The sequence below is a fragment of the Micrasema longulum genome, unplaced genomic scaffold, assembly GCF_059751315.1.
Source record: "Micrasema longulum isolate JH-2025_06_02 unplaced genomic scaffold, ASM5975131v1 h1tg000392l, whole genome shotgun sequence".
NCBI classification, from domain to species: Eukaryota; Metazoa; Arthropoda; class Insecta; order Trichoptera; family Brachycentridae; genus Micrasema; species Micrasema longulum.
The window spans coordinates 305,908-329,482 of record NW_028277593.1 but is presented as its reverse complement, the minus strand read 5'-3'; the positions used below and the strand labels follow the sequence as shown (position 1 = coordinate 329,482).

At 32.3% G+C, this 23,575-nt stretch overlaps 1 protein-coding gene across 1 annotated transcript; it reads left to right on the top strand.

The window, feature by feature from the left end:
• The first annotated feature begins 798 nt into the window (after positions 1 to 798).
• gry (trafficking protein particle complex subunit 11 gry) lies at positions 799 to 23,250 on the top strand. The gene is made up of 17 exons (XM_088225862.1): positions 799 to 1,321; positions 2,226 to 2,398; positions 3,763 to 3,949; positions 4,983 to 5,213; positions 5,935 to 6,110; positions 9,115 to 9,245; positions 9,751 to 9,884; positions 9,978 to 10,185; positions 11,008 to 11,210; positions 12,354 to 12,540; positions 14,723 to 14,904; positions 16,411 to 16,571; positions 16,944 to 17,377; positions 18,591 to 18,751; positions 19,618 to 19,840; positions 21,070 to 21,264; positions 22,992 to 23,250. The coding sequence occupies exons 1-17, from the start codon at positions 936 to 938 to the stop codon at positions 23,052 to 23,054; spliced, it is 3,435 nt and encodes a 1,144-aa protein (XP_088081988.1). The 5' UTR covers positions 799 to 935; the 3' UTR covers positions 23,055 to 23,250.
• Positions 23,251 to 23,575: the final 325 nt, after the last annotated feature.

Below are 23,575 nucleotides of genomic sequence, written 5' to 3'. Positions count from 1 at the left end.
GTTTATTGAAATGGAATTAATACCCTCTGAAATGTTGTCTGGAAGCCTAGCAACCTAATTGGAGATTGACACAAGAAAACGACATTATGCCACATCAGTGTATTTATTACATGATTAATAAATGAAGTATTAGAAAGAGTAACTGCAACGATAATTTTGATAAAATGGTTAAGTTTTATCATTTTATTTTATTTGACCAACGATCACTTTCGCCTAAATAAACATCTTAGGGACCAGTAAATCCTATATCCGAGTATAGTAAATCGATCATTACATTTTTGTTTATTACACATTTTTGGGAGACAAGAATATCAAGCCATAATTAATAGATACATGAGTTTACTATTTGCGAACCTGGCAAAATCCATTTTTCTTTATTTTTAGCAAATCACCAAAAACTGATACAATTCTTAGCTTCAACTTTTTTTTTTACTTAAATTTTTATTATAATCAGTAAATATTTTATACGTAAGCAGTGACGATATAAGCATGATTATGTCAAGAAACAGTAGAGAAATAATTTATTTAATTTTATACATTCCAACTTTACAATACTCAAGTAGAGGTTGCCATGTTTGAAACAAACCTTACAATTTTAAGTCAAGTTCTTACAAATAAAGCCGTATTTTTAACTGACAATGTTATAATTATTGTAAAAAATTGAGTTCTGAATAAGTTTCAATTAATGTCTAATTTTTTTTAGATTTTGGATTTTGCCGGGTTTGCAAGTAGTACCCTAACATATTGTTTCTCATTCACTTCTATGGATAACCATCCTTCTATTCTCCTGTCAATATGACAGATTCCGGGTTTTTACATTATAGCGTATAATATTGTCTGGTTTTAGAATAATTATTAGATATTATTTAGTAAAGTTTAAATTTAATGCTATAAAATAGTGCTTAATTTGATTAATTTTTAAGACCAGTAAAGTAATGATGTCTACTCAGCCTGTAGATGGGACCGAATTGCCTCCGGAGCTAGTGGCAAAACCTTTAGCACTCGTTGGTATAACTGGGCTTGATACCGTGAATAATGCAATACACAAAACAATTTGGGATGCTTTTGGAAACAATCGCCGCCCTGATAGGGTACCCGTTCACTTTAAACTGCTATCAAATGCTCACGAGTTTCCCATCATTAAACCCAAGAGAAATTCATATGAATGGTATATTCCTAAGGGAATACTCAAGAAAAATTGGCTGAATAAACACCTCAATCTTATTCCTGCTGTTATAGTAGTTTTCTATGACATGGACTGGAGTGATCCACAATGGAACGAGAAAATAATTGAATGCGCTTCCAGAGTACAATCTATGAGGTATTATTATACATATTTCTATTACGTATATCTAGTTTATGACGATGTCTTTTTTCAATTATCTTAGCTTCCACTTGCCGGTGGAAATTTTGCATTTTTTCCTAATTTAAAGAGAAGTGGTAATAGAAAAAACTCAAGTTCAGCAGCGTTTGGTTGGAGTTTTTTTAAAAGAAATTATATTTTGCTCATGATTTACCTTCCTGAATATTTCAATTTTGGGGGTCATTTTTGATGAGTTGTAAATAACTATAATAAGTCCCTAAGCATAATACTGATCGTAACGAAAATGATCAAGATACGCTGCGGTTGATGTACCAATTATATGCACTATTTGGTGTGGAAAGGAAATGACGATGACGAGAAAATAACTTGCCATTGGAAAATGGGAATCAAGTTGTGATACAGTGGGGTTCGACCCTCAGACCTCTGATTCCTAAGTCCGCAACACTATTTTATTTTTATTTATTTATTTATACTTTTACATTGTTTGTATTCTTTTTTTTTATACCGTCCCGTGCTGAGGCAATCATTTTACAAAATGTGAAACATGCCTAAGATTAGCTATTCAACAAAGATTAGCTATTCAACAAAAAAGCATAATAATACTAATAAAAAAAAACCGAATTAATCCAATTAACCAAATTATAATTAACATAATAAACAATAAAAAACTAAAATATTCATAAAAAACATAACCAATTTATATAGACCAATAGAAAAAATTGTCAATCTAAGAAATTAAATACACCTTACTCCTTGTGGGGAAAAGTAGTAATTAAATATTCAGATATAAAAAAAAATTAACTCAACTTAGGTATGTATGAACATTCCGAGAGCATCTTTGATATAGGACAGCAAGTTATTCCACCTAAATAAGATAATTACATGTTTGATTTTGATTCAGGGCCGCCACAGAAGGGCACTCTCCCCGTCTGGTAGTGGTGGTAGTGCAGAACTGCGCCCCCCTTCCCCCATCAGAGGACACCCTGGGGGCCGAGAGGGCACAGGCCCTGTGCGCTGCGTGTGAGATACAGCCCAAGTCACTTTTCGTGTTGCCACATGGAGACCACCTCATAAGTAATTATTAATATCAAAAGCAGATGGATGCAAATCCAAACATCAAATGTTCAAAACAAACCTAAATAACCTACTTTGTCTAAGTAATTCTAAATAATTTATAGCATTATTTAGTATTTTCAGTATCTTAATATATTGGTTCTTTCATTATGAGGCTTACATTTCTTCAAAATCAATAGACAAGATCTTAAACTGGATACGAAAATCGAAATGTCATTTCACCAAATTCTGGATTTGCATCCGTTTGCCTCTGAGGTACAGATATGCATATGGCCAAGTTGCATTGTTATTCTGTTTTGATATTAATCAATTTTTAAACTATGAATTTTTCCAAGGCTGATTGGATATAAAAAATGTTTTCTTACTCACGGTAAAAATTAAAGCATTAATTTGTATCATTATTTTAGTATTTTCATAAAAAATTAACTACTTTGAACAACATCACTAGCTCTTCCGAATCAACCAATGATAGAGGTTTGTGATAGGTTTACGGGAAGCCAATTCACCAATCAGCAGAACTCACCTAAAAGAACTTGTGAGGTCACACACGGAGTAATTTTAAAATTACAAAACTTAAAAGAATCATAGCGTTGATACATAAGAATATATTTTTTAAATTTGGCTTAGTTTGATAGTCTATTAATTTTGTTTTAAATCACTGAACTTCCTCGTTATTAGTTTGTGTTCTGAAAATAATACAATGCTAAAATACATATTTATTTAACTTTTTGTACATATTTATTTGTACATTGGCAGGCTTCTTGGCAAATGGCAATTTTTCCCAACCAACCAATAAATTAATAGTTTTATTTTTATAATTCAAGTTACAAAACATATTCAATAGGAAATGAAGATTAAAAAGCTAACGATATATAAAAAAATAAATAAACGTATTTGTTTATAAATGACCTTAAATCAATACTATTACTCAATGGGAAAAAGGAAAGAAGAGGAGGAAAGGAGAAGAGATTAAGGAAGAGAAAGGAGATGTTTCTTCAGGCGTGATTTAAACAGAGATACTGTAGTAACATCTTTGATGGTGGATGGGAGATGATTCCAGAGTGGAGCCGCATGGACACTATATGAGTTAGAGAAGAAAGAGGAATTGTGGAGTGGTATTAAGAGAGTGCCTAGTACATATTACCTTCTCTGGAAGGTTCTTTATCTCTGTAAAAATATATGTCACATGTCAGTTAGTACCTGTTCTCTTTTTGTTTATTTCTTTTTTTTTCAAAGATGCAGTAATCATTCAATATTGTAGTTTGGTTGATCATTTCACTCATACCTCCATCCTTCTTCCTTCTATAGATCTTGCGACCTGTTCCTTTACCTTTGATAATAAAATGATATTTATTTGTATTCAGATTATGCAATCAGGCTTGAGATTGCATTCTACGATCTTGCTCAGAATTACTATCACCATGAGGCAAGGCAAGTGAAATCACACCGCGAGCACTTGAACAAAATGACTCACCAGTACCTGTTTGTGCGACACCAGTTTAAGATGGGCTTTATTCACGAATTGAGACAAGACAACAGCACAGCACATAAGTAGGCTTTTCTTATTTACTATGCTTATATATTCAATTGTGTTTTTTTTTATTATTTCATTTCAAGCTTCATCAATTAAAATTCTCTCTCGATTAAATGTCTCTGAAAAATTAAAGACGTGCAAACATTTTTATGATTGTATCGGATTCAGGAACTTTTTTATTTGTTAAATTTGATTAAAAGAAACTAATTAAGTAACAATATTTTGAGTTTGTCCAAATTTTTGTAGACAAGGACTGGATTCAACTCCCTGGGGAGCTGTTTATATTAACATATTACAACAGAGATGAAGAACATTTAAAAGAATGTAATATAGAAGTCTAGGCATCTACAGGGCGTATGACCTGTCAATGGCTGGTTTAAGTTCTTTAACTTCACAAACATCAACAGATGAAAGAATTGAAGGAATATAGATGTTCAAATATAGGCAGAATGGTGAATGTTACACAGTGTGTAAAATGGCCACTTAAACCAGCCATTGACAGGTCATAAGCCCTGTAGATGCCTAGACTTCTATATTACCTTCTCTTAAATGTTCTTCATCTCTGTTGTAATATGTTACTAATTAAGTACTTATGTTTTAAATGTATTAGTTTTAAGGATGTTTAAAAAAAGTGTAAAATGTTTTTCTCAGTACAGGCATACCAAAATATAAAATCAATGTAAAAGAGTATATAAATAATTAAAATTATTGTGCAGTTATCACCTGTATATTGTATCGAATGAAAGAAATGTACCATTTTTTAAAAATAAATACAAAATTAAAAAAAAATATATATACATATAAAATGTATAATAAATACATGTCCGATTGAGTAAACTTGTCAATGTGATTAGAACAAATTACCTCTAGTTGGGACTACATTATGGTTTTTTGTCAACTGCCAACTCTTGTGCTTCCTCCCAAGTCAAGCTCACATCCTTTAGTTCAAACATAAACTGTCAGCAGGGTCCTGCGTGGCTGTAGAGTGAATAACGTGCAACCACTAATATAAATATGTCATTTATTTTACAACTTAGTATTGTCTTTCAGACACTATTTGCACGCTTACAACAATCTCTTGGAAATTCGCATGGTTGATACGAATGCCTTGGAAATTAAAACTGTTGCTGGGTACATTAATTACAAACTATGTCGATTGCTGTTCAACTTGAGTCTGCCGAGGGATTCTATCTCTCAACTTAGGACCCACATCGACAGATACAAAAGCAAAGTCGGAATGAAAGAATTGGCATTCGAACACCACGCCTGGATGGCCAGACAGTAAGCTGAAATAATTTCTCTACTAGAATAGTAATATATAGTATATTTTATAGTCATTTTATATTGTAATTTTAGACCATACAGAAAAATGTAAATAGATCACTGATGTTGGTGAATCAATTATCTCCGAATTGGCAATTATTATTTTTGTATCTTGTATTTAATTTATTAATGCTCCCACAGACATTTACAATTATATACTGTATGATTGCAACAATAAAATAAGTATGAAAAACCTTATTATGTAAATTGGAAGGAAAAGGATAATGTAATAAAAACATGAAATGGTTCAAGTTAAACTTAGTAGGAAAAGACGAGTGTTATTATAGATGATTAAAGTTCAATGTTGATCTGGCGATGAAAGAATTTGTTTATAAAGTAATGTTATTTCTTTCTAAACTGTAAACAAAATGAAATATAAATCAATTAATGTCGCTCAAATAAAACCAGGTAAATTAAATATATCATCAAAATTACATTTTTACAAAAGGATGCATGCCATAAAAATAATTTATAAATACAAGTATAGAAGTTTTGCTTCGCAACATTTAAAAATATAAATAAGAACATAATAGTTGTATATATTCTGCACAAGCAAAATTGTGGAAGTTTTATTTTCTTACTTATAAAATAGCTATTGTTGTGTATTTTTGAGCGATATGCAATCTCGATTAACCAATGCCCAAATCATAAAATAACAAATTAAATGTTTTATTAATAGGTATAGTGTTTTTGGAGAGCTATTTGATGAAGCGATACGAGCTGGTCTGCCTGCTATACAGACCCTCCATCCCGGATTCTTCTATCAGCAGGCCGCCCAGTGCGCCACACAGAGGAGGGAATCCTGTCAGGCATTGTGTACAAGCGCCACGTATCCACAACCTGATCCTTTGCAAGGTATGCATTAGCGGAAATTTTCTTCTGTTCCCAACACTTTTTAGATATAGATAGCTAGTAAAGTTGGAATATGAACACCATATGTTATAAATAATATTAAATGTCATTGTAATTCTCATATAATAGGCGACCTCCGTAGTGTAATGGCTTAGACACTTGACTCACGCACGGAAGGTCCCAAGTTCGATTCCCTGTGAGAACACGAAAATTGAATTTGTTTTTTCTCGAGCCTAGGTATTCTGTGCCCTAATTCACCGTAATAGGGCTTCCTGACCTGTTGTGGTGCAAACAAAATTTGTTCGTAATAAATCAAACACACAAACCACACCAGTTTCAGAATCCAAAATCGATCAGAATTATTATTTGTTTAATTTGGTTATTAACAGTAAATACAAATTTTTTATTTATTATTTATTTTAAAGAAACAAACAGTCGACAATCATATAGTAACATTAAAAAAAATACAGTTTAAAGACAGACCAGTAAAGTTTCTAAATAAGAATCATACATATTATTAAATTGTGTTACAACAATGGGTGTGTTTATGTGTATTTGTATGATACACTTATGGTCAACAAGTAAATAGAATAACATTCAAATTTTGATGTTGCTCTCCTGATGGAAATCTCACTGTCATGAAATTCGTTGACATCCGAGGCAATAGTATTAACGAAGAAATTGGTCTACCCACCGGCATAACCGGTTGGCAGATTGGTTCTGCATTGTGATAGATAAAACCATATATGCTCTCTCCGTCGAAAATATCAGATCAAGGAAAAATGGGCCTAAGTATTTCAAAATATATTAATTATTTATGCGACCACCAATCATCTGAAATAATTGAACACTTAAATAAATTTCCCTTAAACAATTAAGATAATACAGTGGTTTTGAAAGAAGTGTTATTAACCCTTGCGTGGCGTGGCTATGATGTCACATGATAAACGCCAATAAACTTTTATTTATTATTTATTTGGCGCGATCTGATGTTTGTGATTTTTGTGTATATTTGAATAAATAAAATAAAAATAAAAATAAAATTTTAAAAATTGAAATGAGTTGTCGGCCTCGTGGTGGAATGGTCAGCGCGTTAACCTGCCATGCAAGAGGTCTTGGGTTCGATTCCCGACATGGTTGATATGAAATATTTATTTAAAGGGGTGTGTGTTTTCACACTCAAATATTTCATAGTCCCTGGACTGGTACCTGAAGTGTAAGACTGATCATCTTACCTTTATGAAACAAAAAAAAAGAACAAGATACGCTGCGATTGGTCTACCGATGCAGTGCCCTATGCACCATTAGGTGCGGAAAGGGAATGATGATGATGATGATGGAATGAGTACATAGATACAAGAGTTGACATATTTGACTTATTTTTCAAAAAAATCATGAAGTTGTATTTTTTTATAACAGACCTTAAGTAGGCACAATATGATTATTTTTTTAAATTATGAAAAACAGATTATCTAATAGAATTTTTTTTTTTTTTGTTTTTATATACCTACTTGTATTTCAAATCACTAGTTTTTTGCTTAACGTAACACGACCATACAGCACCGTTTCCAGGGGTTTTTTTTAGCACAGAGTTAAAAAAACAGTTACCTTATGTAGGTACTTGAAATTTTGATTAGAGTAATATTACCAATTTTATTTTTTATTTATTTCACATAAAATATTATATTTTTCCTTTTCTATATAAACACCTCACTGGGCATAACCCGTGTCGAGGTATTCACTTACATTATTTTTATATTATGTTCTAGTACATTTTTGCACGTTTTTGACTGTTTTAGAACGGGGTAAATAGTCCTAGTTAGACAGTCAAAGCAACTTTACATAAATTATAATTTTGTGTATGTAATATAATGATAATAAATAAATAAATAAAAATATAATAGATAACACTGTATTGATAGAAACATTAAACATAAATAGCAGACATGCAACAATAATTCCGATTTCAAATAGACTACTGTTTTGGTGGGGTGACCATCTCAAGGCAGTTTATATGGAGTATATAATATGGATTATTTTCACACATACAGATAAAAGTTTAAACACATTCCTTTACATACAGCTCAAAATTACCTTTCCTTCCACACAGATATTATGTCTAATAAATATTATTATTATTATGTATTTTGAATCTCGAAATATGCCACACAAATTGACATATTAATACACATAGACATGCCCTGAGCCTTCAAAAAATGATAACACTTAACTCATGCTCAAACGCTCAATCAACGCGTATTTAGTCGTTCTTTGACCTCCAGCCAGGCGTGACGTTTAGAATCAAAACCAAAACGCCTGCTGGTGTCATGAAAGTGTGTAAAAACCTTTCGGATAAACATTATCAAAAGGATTGTGTCACTTTTCACTGGTAAATATTTGTTCATGAGTGATTAACACAGCTTAAAACAATTAATATTCAAACATTATTTTTTTTTTTCGCAAATGTCTAACTACGCCTAGAGTTAAGTTGAGTTAATATTATTTCTGTATTCCCCAAAATCCAGTGGCAAGAAATAAATGGGTCAAAACTATGAGGAATTTTAGGAAAGTATCTGATTTGGATCCACCAAAAGCAAATGTTGATTGTTAATGTTAAAATACAAAGTTTTTTATGTACCAAAAATGAGTATCCTCCAATTTTTGGTAGCATATGCATGATCGTTGAATGCAGCCCTGATATAAATAAACAAACTTAGTAACTATGTGTTCGTTTTCATGTCACTACTTTAAAAAATATTTTACTCCTTAGGGCATGTCTATGTATTAATGCCAATAGCCACACATAAACATATTGGTATGTGTACATTGCACATATACATATTTAATTTATTATTTGTTTAACACATGTGTCTCAACTCTGTTTGAATTTAGATTTTTTTTCTTCATAAATGTTTTTTCCTCTTCATAAATAATATAATTTTCACATAACATGTATTAAAAATATATCCTAGTATCAAAATATTAATAAGGATACATTTTGTTGCAGGAACAATAGAGTTTTATGGTCAGCGACCATGGAGACCAGGTAAATTGAGTGCCGACCCACTGGATCCTCAAAGAGAGAAGGACGCCATGTTGGCTCTTCAATATGTCGAACTACATAACGTCAACCATTCGGTAAAATTTAATCCAAAACACAAAAAAACTTTGTTATTATTTTTTTTTTTATTATGTGTATAGTTTTTGTCATGAATCGTACTACCAGTCTACCATGCCAAAGCACCTGAGTTTAATTCCAAACGTAAAGAAAAAAAAATGGCTGAAGGTGTTCCTTATTTGTGTTCAATGCATTACTCACATCAATTACAGTGAATTAATTCAAGTGCGGCTAACCCCGTCGAAGTTTCTTTTCCTCGATGATGTTTTTGTACCGTAATTATCTGTTCGTATGTAAATACAGATACCACAAATTTCATTTTTAATTATTTTTTAATGTTTTGAGTTTGTCAAAATGTTTGTACACAAAGGACTGGATTTCATCCCCTAGGGAACACCAGCCAATGACAGGTCAAATACCTAGGCTTCAATATTTCCTTCTCTAAAATGTTCTTCATCTCTGTTGTTATTTACTTGCATCATAAACATATTTTAAGTAGAAAATAATAATTTTATATATTTTTAGATGATTATTATAAGTCTTTTGGGAAGTGCTATAGCGCAGTTTAAGACATATTGCTGCCCACGAATGAGACGCCACCTGTTAGTGCAAATGGCTGAAGAATACTACACTTGTGCTGATTATGGCAAAGCCCTCACGTATGTGTTTATTTTATTTTTATTCCTTAGTAAAATGTTATTTATTGAACTTTATGGTTGTTACAGTTTAAATGTAAATTTTACTATTCACAGGTTACTAATGCACATGTTGTGGGATTATCGAAGGGAGAAATGGTGGGGTTTAGTATCAAAAATACTGAACAAGGCCTTGACTTGCGCCTACTTACTAGCCAATATACAAGACTATGTAACTCTGGCCATAGAAGCCCTGGGAAAAAACATTTCCGTCCCCAACAACGATAAGAAAAGGATTCTCGATAATTTGATAGCGGTGTTAAATGTAAGCTAATATTTAATTTAAAAATATACACTTGTAATGCCTTGAACCAGGATATGACCTGTGAACAAATTAAACCTTTGTTGTTGTCGTCGGGCAGTACTAAGAGGCCAGAACTCATTATGACACTCATTTTAGTTAACTCTTGTTTAGTAAAATTTTACATCTTAACATTTTATTTTAGTATTTTGACTACTCTCAAATAGTCGGGCATCTCCTCTTATTAACCTCGCAATGTCTACAGGCGCTTAATAACAGCATAACATTGATTTGGGTACCTGGACACTCATATATCAGCGGCAACAAGGCAGTTTATGAATGAACTTAGGTCACGGGGCCTGGAAGTAAAGCATAATGTACTGGCGGAAGGCACCTGATTAGCACCATGCAAAGAAACTACTAAAAGAGTACTCGTAAAAGTTTGCTTTTGGCTGTAAAACTTAGCCGTAACTTAGTCTACAGGGCACTGCAGATAAAATAAACACTTTGCTTGAATGAACCTTACTGAAATTTCTACATGTAAGTTCTGCAGTGCAGATGATGAAACATCTATACAGATTTTATGTGAATGCAATATATATATCACAAAATAAGCCGCATCCTCGGGAGACAACTGGTTACATCTTTCGATGTTAGAGCACTCGCCTTCTACCTAATAGCTCTATACTTAAAGAACCTGGTCCTGGAAAAGGAGATTTAGCAATATGAAAGCACTCGTCCTCCTTTCAGTAGCCTAGGCCTAGGCTTGGAGGGTGCGAATCCCCATCTTTTAGAATAGTAATGAGAACTACCACTAATATCTTTTTGTGTATATTTCTCCTTCAGTGCTTGAGCCCTCAGCCAGAGCTGAATGTCCCCGACGGGTATTCAGCTGGCGCCCTGGAGTTGTGGAGTTTAGCCAGCAACAAAGACTTACACCAAATCACTGTGGACATGTCCCTGATCTCATCCTGCATCGAAGCCAAGGCTCGCTTTACGCAAACTGAGTACAGAGTAGATAACTCCATTACCATAGAACTTTTTGTGAGGTTAGTATTGTTTTTTTTTTTTTGCACCACGACAAGACAATAGTGAAAACCATTTCAAAAACCTTGAGACTTCCTACCGGTTTCACTTTTACTTAAAACAATTTATTTTTGCAAAAAATCAAGTCACTTTCAAAAAATTAATTTCGAGACTGCAATTTTTATTGGTTCTAACTTTACTGCTATTTTACAATGTGATATTACTAACGCAGTGATCGTATTTGATGTTATGGTGACCTATTTATGTTTCAACAGGGCTTGATACACATTTTACATCTATTTTTCTTATTTAGGAGTAGATACTCTCTGGCACACCTGCCATTAAATACTGCTAATTGAAAAAAATATTTTGAAGTATTTAAAAACACATTAATTTGATAGATTTTTCAACAGAAATGGAGAACTTTTTAGATACGGGAATATAGAAGTTTAGACATTTACAGATCTTATGATGTGTAATTGGCTGGTTTATTTTATTACTTTACACACTAATATTTACCACTCCCATACCTATCAAGAACTTCCATACTGCCTCATAAGTAAAAAGGCAGCTATTTGCAAAAGTCATATTTTTTATAGTCATATTCACTTTTTAGTATTTATAAAATTTATGAAAATTTTTAAAAACTGTGAATAATCATGGCAAAAACATAGTATGTCAATTGTTTCTAAGCATGAAACCAGTTTGTATTATATCTACTGTATTTTTGCTTATGAATCTCTAGATACATTGTTATTGTTTTAAAAAGTTAAAAAATATATCATCGTTTTTCATAATGAAATATATTTTTTCTGCTTTTTGCTTTTTTGTTATAGAACATTATCTCATATTTAATTCATTTTGTGATTTTTGTCAAAAAGCTGCCATTTTGCTTACGAGGGCAGCATATGCCTTCAATTCTTCCATGTGTTGTTTTTTGTGAAATAAATACATAGTTGAAACCTTGATGTGAGTGAGTCTACAGAATTATTTCACCAACAATGGAATACGTGCAAATTCTGACATAAGGTTTATTCAATTCAGTTGGAATATCTATAAATCTTGATAAATTTTCTTGAATATTAAATCTAGTATTTGTCAGCGATTTGGGCACCCTCAAAATATTGTTAGTTACCTAATATGAAACCCCGTATTGTACAATGCAGGGTATTGGCTCCATCTCCCATCCAACTGGACCGCCTGAGTGTCTGTGTGAACAATCCGCGCTACTCGTGTGAGTTTGCTGTGTGCGAGAGGGAATCTTCCCCACTTCTTCTGTTTGAAGATGGACAAGTGAGAAAATTCCTCTGCCAATTTGTACCTGATCCACAGGATGTAGGCAGAGAATTACAAGTTAGTCTTTAAACAAAAAAAAAACATTTTACAATATTGATTTATTTATACATCAACGGTTCAATGATATTTTATAAAAATAAATAATATACATTGTTACATAAAATGATACATGTTTTTTTTTTCTATTACAATCTACTTTAATATATTTAGAACTGTATCTTTTCAAAAAAGAGACTAGTTCTTCTGCTTGGAGAGTGACTTACACTGTTATAGTTATTTAGTAATTTGAAGTTATATAATTTGAATATACACGAGGAAAAAATAATTTATGAAATAAAAAGAATAACCGAAAATAATAATACAGTAATACCAATCAAACTAGAATGCTGTTTTAACTAGGGTTCAAAAATTTTCTTTAAATATACTTTAACTATTTTGACCATGACTTGTGTGAAATTTAGGAATTTTTATATTATTTTGGTAAATGAGTGACTCATTAATCTCAAGTTTGTTTTGAGTAAATATATTTTCTTCTTTGTAAATTTGTATAAAAAAAATATTTTCTAAATAGTGTCTACTGTATGACCTTTAAATAATTTATATGAATTTTCAATATTAAATGTTGAGGGTTTCTTTGAAATTGCTTTGATTATTAATCTTTGTACTATTTTAAGAGGGTTTAATATATTGGCATATACACCATATTTGTGTTCTTAAAAAATGCAGAATTTAGGATAAAAATTGGTCAAAGCTAACATGAGCATGGCCTCAATAGCAGAGGAATGGTAAAAATCAGACTCTCATTAAGTTAAAAAGCGAAGTCACAAAATTATATTTTATGTAAGGCAGTAAAAAAATATTATGTAATGACAAAAAACATTTATGAAGAAAAGACAAAAAACACATTTCAAACTTAAGGTTAAGAAATAGGTGTTAATCAACTTATAAATGAAATATATCTACTAAATATTATTAAATATTTGTATATAACCACTTACCGACTTTTAATTGTCTTCCGGTTTCGAGACGTCCCCGTCTCTTCGTCAGGACACCAATTAAACCAACATGCAAAACCCACTATACAACTTCACCATAGTTGTTGTTCAAAAATATAAAGCCACCACGACTGCATTTTAATAAGCAACCATTACATGCACTAATTAGGTTGTGAAAATATGTTGTGGGAGAAATAGTTGAAAAAAGGGGGAGGAGATGACGGGAGGGGCGTGAGTTTAATAAGTATAGGGTGACCATCACAATGGAACATCTTATAATGGGCTATATTGAAAGGTTGTTTGATTATTTTTAAAGCTTTCCTAATGTGAAATATTCCCATATCCTTTTTTTTTTCAAGTAAAATGGCTACATAGTACAGAGCCAATTCTACCATATAAACATAAACATAAAACAAAATTTTATATGTTTTTTTTTATTATTTTTTTAAATATAATTGGGGTCCTGTATTTAGTAGCCTTACGTGTCATGTACAAGGCTAAGGTACTCGGAAAAAAAAAGTTTTTGTTTGTCTTGGAAATGGGATGTTCGATCACTGATTTTGGTTATTACCTTTATGAGTCCAATCACCATTGTTGCAAAGTTCAAGAACAATGGCGCGTGATAACTACTTTTTACTACAGTGTGGATATCTGTTAAGGATATTCCATCTTTCCTGCATTCTGCTTCAAGATGTGTGAAGCACTTTTTATCACCTAAAATCATCGGATTTACCAGAAAACATCTCAAATGATTTAAGTCGTTTGTTGAACATTTGCTTAAATCAAAATTATTTTCAATTTGATAATAAATGATTTATTAACTTATATTTATATATAAGTTACTAATTAAAAACACTTGGTACACTTCGACCTGTTTATTCAACCAATTAGCACTTTCAGCCTCTAATGGGTGTATTAAGTGTACCAAGTATTTTTAATTATTAACTTAAATATAAATATACAATATAATTATATTGCAATGGAATTCCATCAAGAATAGTCAATATTTTTGCATTAAGATTTTGTATCAAATATTCTTATGCAAATGTAAGATGTATCACGTTATTTCTCTCGTCTGAATTTTTATAACCGAAAAAAGGACTCACAAAGGTCGTATTAAATAGAACAATCTAGAATGTATACTCTCACTTATGCAAATTTGTGTGAATTTTCTGTGACCGTGATATTATACAAAACCATTTTTCATTTATTCTACTCTTAAATAATATTTTTCTGGATTTCAGATAGCATCCATTGCTCTTCAGCTCGGAAAATCAAATGGTCGCCACGCTATTTTACAATTCAACGGAGCGGGAGGACCGATTTCAGGGTTGTACCCAGAGATATTTAATTACAGATCTGTTCAGAAACCAATTCCTGATTTTGACAGTATCCAGCCCGTGCCCATTGCGCAGATTATACCAAGGTATGAAAAAGCACCTCATCCTCTTCAATTCAATAAATTAAAAAAGTATTACCTGTTGAATGTTTAACTAAAAATAACTATACATGTACTAGCTTAAAACAGTAAAGATTAACAAGTATTTGATAAAACTGTATGAAAGTCTAGGTAATAACAGAACTTATGACATGTTGTTGGCCGGTTTACAAGATCACTTTATAAGTAAATATATTATGTGTAACATTGTCTATGTAAGGTCAATACTGCATATGAGCCAAAAAAAATCAAAATACATTTTCGATTGAATGGGACAAGCCAGATTGATTGGTATATTTCAATTTTGAATTTGACCAATAGACTACTTGCAATCCAATACAGCGGATGAGACATACTTGATTTGCATAAAGGCAATACTGCAAATACTCCATACATAACTGCCACAATGAACTTCGTATAGACACATTGGATAGTAGAAATAGATTTTCTAATATAAATCAACAATTGATTGATTTGGTTTTTATTTTGTAGAACTCCATATTTAAACTTATAATATTTTTTTTTTTTTTTTTTATACGCCTCCACTCGTTTGCGACTTATAATATTAGAAAATAAAATAAAAATAGAAAATAAAAATAATCTTATGAACCATAGCATGTACATTAATCATAATTGAGAGAAAAACCAATGGTTCAGGGCAAGGCCAAGTGTTTAATAGGTAATGGGGAATTTAGGTATTTATATTTGAATTTCGGAAAAAATATAACAAAGTAAGTATTTATTGACATACATGTATGTATTGTGAGATAATTAATGAAGCTTTATAGTTTTATAACTTTAGATAATTGTTGTCGAAAATATATCAATAATATTATAATAAGTTGCTGTTCATTTTAATTTTAAAACATGACTGAAATATTATGAAGAAATTTATACAAACATAAATATATTATTATACAATATTTCTATTTTTAAGAATTTCTTATCAAGATATATAAATAAATAAAAAAAATATTTTCTACTTAAGTACCTTGAATTATATAACTATATAAGGACATTCAATCCATCTAATCTTCACATTCGTTTGAAAATGCCCTAACAAGGCGAAACAATTGTCACGAAATTGTTGTTTTTATATTTGTAAAAATAAAATAAAGTGTTCAGTAGACTCAAATCAGTGTTTGTTTTCTAATATTATAAGTATAAATCAACAACACAGAATAAACTGCATTTAATTATTTTTTTTACAAAATTGCAAGGTTTTTTTTTTCCACCTGATCACTTTGACAAATGGTTCCTCCGCAATATTGAATTTACATAGACGAGATTATGATTGAACACCCAAAAAACTTTATTAAAAAAAGTGTTTTGATTAAGTAAAAGTAAATCTTGTGTTTTTCATTTTGATAAAATATATATATGTACTTAAAATATTTTAATCCCGCCAAAAATTATTGCAGTTGTGAGTGAGAAGATAAAGAATTATCATTAGTAAAGATTTTGCTATTTTACATTTCCTTTTGGTTTGTTTAGAGAGTCAAAAATGTCAGTGATCATCCAGCAAGCTGATCCCGCTTTACAGGGAGAATGGTTTCCTATCACAATCAATATAACTAATGATGAATTAACCGATGCCCATGATATTCAGATATCACTTAATTTAATCAATCCCCCTGAAAGTCAGGAAACATCAGGTAAGCAGACATTGGAAAATTAAACATTATTTTTTGATAATTGACACTGAATTATATTTGTAACCCACTTTGGACAAGAAACTCCGAATTGAAATATTTCAATAATTATAAATCTTATTTAATTCAATTTTCCATTATTTTGTGTTGCATTTTTTGTAAAAAAATGTTGATTTTCATTTTTACACCATTAATCCCTTTCCTTAATTTTAACTCTTCAAGTATGTAGCTTCAAACATCAGACAATTGTTTAATTTGATCGATATTTTATGACTACAATAAAATCTCTTTTGTTTATTTATTTTTTTGCTTTCCTGACTAATTATGTATTTTTAATTATTTATTTTCATAATGTTCTTTTTTTTCAATTTTCAGCGGAGTTATGCTTTGATGTTGGAACAGAATCGACATTACCCCTAACATTATCAGTCGGATCTTTGAATTCTCGTTCGAAATACAAAAAGGTGTTCTACTTACGATCTACTAAAGTAATGTCCTCCACAGTACTAATGAAGATTACCTACATTATAACAACGAGTGACAGCAACAGATCTGAAGCTAATATAGTCATGGAGAACAAGGCTGCTGAAAATGGGGACAATATTTCAGATAGCAAGAAGATGGCATGTTTCAAAGAACACCCAATCAAAGTTACGGTTGTAAAACCATTTGACATAACCTCTAAATGTGTGACCATGCGATTTGAAGAGATGGACAAGTGTTTCTCGGGAGATCCATTTATACTTATGCCGCAGATCAAGGTCCTCAGCCCGTGGCCAATTTTTATTGAAAACACTCAGTTGGATATGGTATGATTAATTGATTGGCTTTCAGTTTTTCAACAAATAAAAAAAATACATAATTTTTGTAGTGTTACGACTGGCCAAAAATCCCAATTATAGTATACGTTTGACTACAGAGAAGATTTTAAGATCAAATTAAAGAGAAGTTTTCACTAAAGAAAAACATTTTTTTTTACTAACATTTTCTTTCTATATCAACCAAATTCTGTCTTTAATAATTACACTTGTAAAAGTTATTTATACTATTCCATTTCAGATTTTTCTCTCAACTTTTCAAAATCTTTTAAATCATCTTTGCGAGTTTTTAGGTTATTGGCAACAATCACAATGTTTTCTTTAATAAACTACTACTACGAGAGGACTGCCATCTGACATACATTCCTAGCTTCTTTCACATTTATACATCAGGGGTAATCTTTGAAAATGGCCATGTCCAAAAATGATTTTTAAAAAAACAGAATATTTTTTGTACATTTATTTTAGAGCATCGCCTTTGCTTCAAATGCATCAATATCACTTCTGTTTGCACAAAAATGAAATGTTTTTTGATTGCTGAATTTCAAATTCGATCAAGTTCCTCACTGTTCTGCTTCAATATAGAAACTAAAAGTCACATTTACTCAATTTTAATATACATAAGTGCACATGATCATTTTTAAAGATTATCTCCTGACATGCCCTTCGGTTGTGTCTGCTTTTGACATGACCAGACTTAAGATTTTGGTTTATTTGGTCATGCCACGTGTTCCTTGGTCGTCCTTGTCCTATGTTACCTTTCATTCTCACCGTATATATCTGTTTTATCATTCTTTTCTCATCCATCCATTCTACATGACCGAGCCATCTCAGTGACCCTTTCTTAATCTACGTACTCTCGTCTGATTTCATAATTCCCCGTCATTTATTGATTTCCCACACATTCATCTAAAAGATCCCATTTCAACCGTGTTAACTCTGCTTTTGTCCTTCCTCTGTCAGTTCCATGTTTCACTTCCATACGTAAGTGTTGGGACAAAAACTCCGTTATGCACTGCCATTCTAGCTTCGATTGACATATTTTTATTAGCAATTACTGTGCTTAGTGCGCTGTTCATTTTGGTGCCCGCATTCACTTTCCTTTCAACTTCTTGTTCTACTCTTCCATCTCTCGAAAACATGCTTCCTAGATACATAAATTCTTCTACTTGGTCGAGACTTTAATAAATTTATGTAATTTTAGAGCAACAACTTTGAAAAAATGGATAAGGATTTGCCAAGTTGCTTGCGCGGACTGACTGTTGAGGAGAATGTGATAGCAAGTGAAGCGCTTTGTGTCAGCGGAAATATTCCACCGGAAAAGGAAATTTCTAGTCTCGGGCTCTACACGATTCATTGGAAACGGTAATTATTTTCTGCCATCAATTATTATTACTAGTTATCGCTGACTGTTACATGCTAGGGAAATTGGCCCTAATTTTTCTGGCCCTGTGCTCCTCAGCTGATTCATCAGGATCTCGGGCACTGTGAAATTTCACCCCTTTAAGCCTCACAATTTATTTTTTGCTATTCGGAGCAATCTAAATGTACTGAAGAAGAATCTGTCACTCAAAATAATTCTACTAAAACCACACAAAATTTACAGATATAATATATCAAATATCTACCCAAAAAGTTCAGCGATTAACATTGCATAGCGAAGAATCTGTATTTTAAAATAATAACAGTCAGCTAATGCCAACTGTTATGTGCTAGTAAGCAGCACTGCAGATCATAATGAATCTGTCCCAATGGCCTTATGAAATCAGCCCTACACGCCTCAGTTGATCGGCTCTTAGAGCCTTGGTTAATTAGTATCTTGGATGCGCTATATTAGTTTTCTATTGGGTCTACAACTTAAAAACCAGAATTTGACACTAGATGTCAACACTTGTGTATGCACTGTAGCAAATCATTGACATATATGTCATTTTAAAGCTCTATTCATAAGCTGTCAAAATCAGTCAACGGTGTTTGGTTTTCTTGTGCGTATCATATTTTCAATCATGGAAAATTGGCAAAAAAAACAGCATTTGCGGGAAGTTTTGCTGAGTCACTTTTTTGCAAAGAAAACTGCAGACGAAAGTCTGGCCCTGAAAAACCATGTATAAAAAATTACTTACATAAAAATGTGTAAATATCATATTCAGTTGCATAGACAACATTCGTGATTTTTGCATTGACTTAATGATACATTTCAATTTTAATAATGTTAAATATAATTATATTAGAAAATCAAGTCCACTATCGGTGCTGTGTCAGACATCCAGCCACCTGAGGGCACCGAGCGTGCGCTCCAGCTGGCTCGGGGTGCGCGCAGAGCTGCCCTCGCAGGGCCGTCTGCGCTGTCCCCTCCCCCTCGTGCTCCACTTGCACAACCGCCACGCCCAGCCGAGGACTGTGGAACTTCGGGTGGAAGCCAGCGATGCCTTCACTTTTGCGGGCCATAAAAGAGTAAGTTATAAAACTGGTAAACTAATCAGCGAGTTTGTCTACCATGCAAGACATCTTGGGGTCGATCTGATCAACTTACCTTTATGTATCAAACAAGATACGCTGTGGTTAGTGTACCAATGCATTTCCCTATGCACCATTAGGTGTGGAAAGGGAATATTGAAATGGAAGAAAAACTTGTTACATTTGTTAGAAATAAAGTATTTTAGTTTAAAGAGAAAAAATAAGTTGTTGCCTTCTCATGTTTTACCTAAATATTTCAATTTTGGGGGCATTTTCAATAAGTTGAAATCACACACAATTAGAAAATAAGGATCAAGTTGGGGTAGAGTGCGTTTGAACCTCGGACCTCTGATTACTACAGGACCAAAACCCGATTCAAATTGATAAAATTCATAAGTAGTGTTCATATCGGATAGTGTTCATGGTGTAATGGCTAAAATGCTTTCATGCATGATTGTTCCAGGTTGGATTCCCAGTGGCGTCACAATTAATTATGATTTTTTTCATATCTAAGTATGTGCTGTAATATAGCATTGGAATTGAGCCTCCTAGTCTGTTGTGGTGCTAAAAATAATAATATTTATTGTACTAAATGCCTTAATATATTTATGTACTAATTGGCTTAATATATTTATGTACTAGTTAATGAAACTATGTTATGTAATATGTCGGCCTTGTGGTGTAATGGTCAGCGCGTTTGCCTACCTTGCAAGAGGTCTCGGGTTCGATTCCCGACATGGTTGATATGAACTATCTATTTAAAAAAGGATATTTATACACTAGAATATTTCATAGTCCCTGAACTAGTACCTGAAGCGTGAGACTGATCATCGTACCTTCATGTAACAATAATTATCAAGATACGCTGTAATTGATGGATCAGTGCAGTGCCCTATGCGCTATTAGGTGCGGAAAGGGAATGATGATGATGATGTTATGTAATAACCGTCAAAATAATTACAACTTGTTACTTGATCAACACACTATATTATAACAGGGTATTTTCGCATGTCAGGAATAACATTAAAAATATAATATATTTTACTCTCGTGTGATATCATAGACAAGAGTTAACTTTGTTATTTTTGAAATGTCTTACAAATGAACTGGTCAATTGATGTTACAAAATAGCTTTTTTTTCATTATTTGGTCTCAGGCAGAAAAAGCCTCCAGAGTGGGTTTTTATTAGGAATAATAATCGAATGGTTTGTATGATTTATTTTCAGTGTTCTATCAGCTTACTTCCTGACAGCAGCCGGGAATTGGTGTTCAACCTCTACCCTCTGGTGTGTGGCTCCGTCACTCCTCCCAAGTTTAGCCTCACCCCGGTAGAGGGAGCCGCTCCCCTCCCCCCCGACACCACCAGCCAGTACCTGCAGCAGGTCATAGATAGGAACCTGCCTAGTCATATCTACATCATGGTGAGTTCTTTATTCACTTTGAACTAGTGTTTCCAGATCACTATTTCACAGCATTTCAAGCTTTCGAGAGATAAAATAAATTTCTTTATTGGAATTGTAAATTTTACATTTAAGATATAGGTGATTTTGTATGATTGAGGTAATTTTTTTTTTACAAAAATGGTTAAAGCTGGTTTAAGTGGCCACTTTACACACTGTGTAACATTCACCATTCTGCCCATGTTTAAACATCCACATTTCCTCAACTCCTCCATCTGTTGACTTTTGTGAAGTAAAGGAGCTGAAACCTTTATTATGTGGGTGAGATTCATCTGGCTGAACCAAATCACCTACTAGGCAACGCCTGAAAACAATTTTCCAATTTTTATACTTCTTCTTTTACCAGGTAGTTAATTCAGCAACGTTTGAGTATGTCCAAATGCTTGCAGACTGGCTGGATTTACTCCCTAGGAAGTTATTCATATTTAAATTTATTTCAACAGAGAGGGAAAACAGTGTTGAGAAAGGAATATGGCAGTCTAGGCATTTACAGGGCTTATGACCTGTCATTGGCTGGTTTATGTGATAATTGTAATTGTAATGTAATTGTTGTATAAAAATATTGTTTCATATTTTTTATATTTTAATAGTTAACAAGTTCTTGAGTCATAAAAAATAATGGTAAAAAAAAAAATAGCACTGTCTTATTCCCGATCTTGACTTCAGTTTTATTTATTTCAAATGGTGAGCATCGCCATTAATTTGATGAAATAATCTGGAGACTTTTATTTTACTATGTTTAACCGTGAGAATAATTGTAAAGCTATTTTATTTTGTATTATTATATTTAATTAGCCAATAGGTTATACCATTGGACGATGTAAAAGTTTTAAAAAATAAAATACGTAACTTACCCAGAACAGTAAAAGGCTTCATAACATAAAAAAATGCAAAACAACAACAAATCACAGTGGATAGAACGCCTATCACTATGTATTTGCGTACAGATCTCGCTTCCTCTACATCTTCTCATGCACGCGCGCAGATTATTCCGACTTTTGACATGTCCATCTTCAAATACTTGTTGGCTTTGGTCACAGTATGTCTTTCCCGGTCTATCTCGTTTTCTGCTTTCATCAACATTCACATCATACATCTCTTGATTCTGTCGATAATGCTATTCTCAGCTTCACACTATTTTTATTTTTATTTTGAATCTTGAAATAAGGCACAAATAAACATATTCTTATGTGTGCTCTAATAATAACAATGTACATACATTTAATTTATAAGTTACTTAACAAATATTTCTTAACCTTCATTATGTATGGATCTCGACATCTAGTGCCTATCATACCTGGTTTTACCACATATTCCCTTGAGAGATCGCATTTTGACAGCGTTCAGCCTACTTTCATCCTTTTTTTTCCAATTCCATACATACAAGGGTCGACACCAGGACTCCATTGTGAACTGCTAATTTCAAGGTCGATTTTAGTGCACCATTCACCCTGCTTCCGGCACTCACTCTCCTTTCAATATCTTTCTCAGTATTTCTATCCCCAGTAAGCATAATACTTTTATAATAATATTCTAAGGAACTGCAAGTTGGACATTCATAACATTTTAGTTTATACAAATTTACCTCTTATGTATTGTATCTTTTAAATTATAAGAAATTTTAAGCCCTGTCTTCACAAGTAAAGACCATTTTCAGTGGTTTTTTCAATCTTGTTTTATGTTTTCAGCCGCAGGACAAAGATGCATCTAATTTGGAAAACACTCTTTCAACTCTCAAAATCAATGCATGAAGAGAGTGCAGTAGCATTATATTGTTAGTCATTAAATATAGAATTATATCGGAAATTAATGATACAAAGTGTCATCGCATTCCACTCGTTTATTTATACATAATTAATGTGATAAATTATATCTATTATTTATAATTTATATCCAGCCGTGCATTATTTTAAAACCAATAGACAAGGATTAAATAATTTATCATCATATTGTGTTGTTATTTTTATCTGCAATGCAATTTAACCCTTATTAACCTTATTTTAATTACTTATTTTTCCACTTCAGATTACTTGCAAGAAAAACTTATTGATTCCAACTTCATAGCATAATTTGAATTTTAACATAATTCAGAACAAAATATTTGAGGCCCTCAGTATCAAAGATGGCCAAATGCTAAAAGTAGTATCAAAAGCGGGTTGTGGTCCCATGGCTAGTGTCTCGGGCTCATGGCTCAAAGGTCCGTGGTTCAAATCCCACTCTACCCCAACTTATACAATAGTGAGTTATTAACAACTTGTTGAAAATGCCCCTC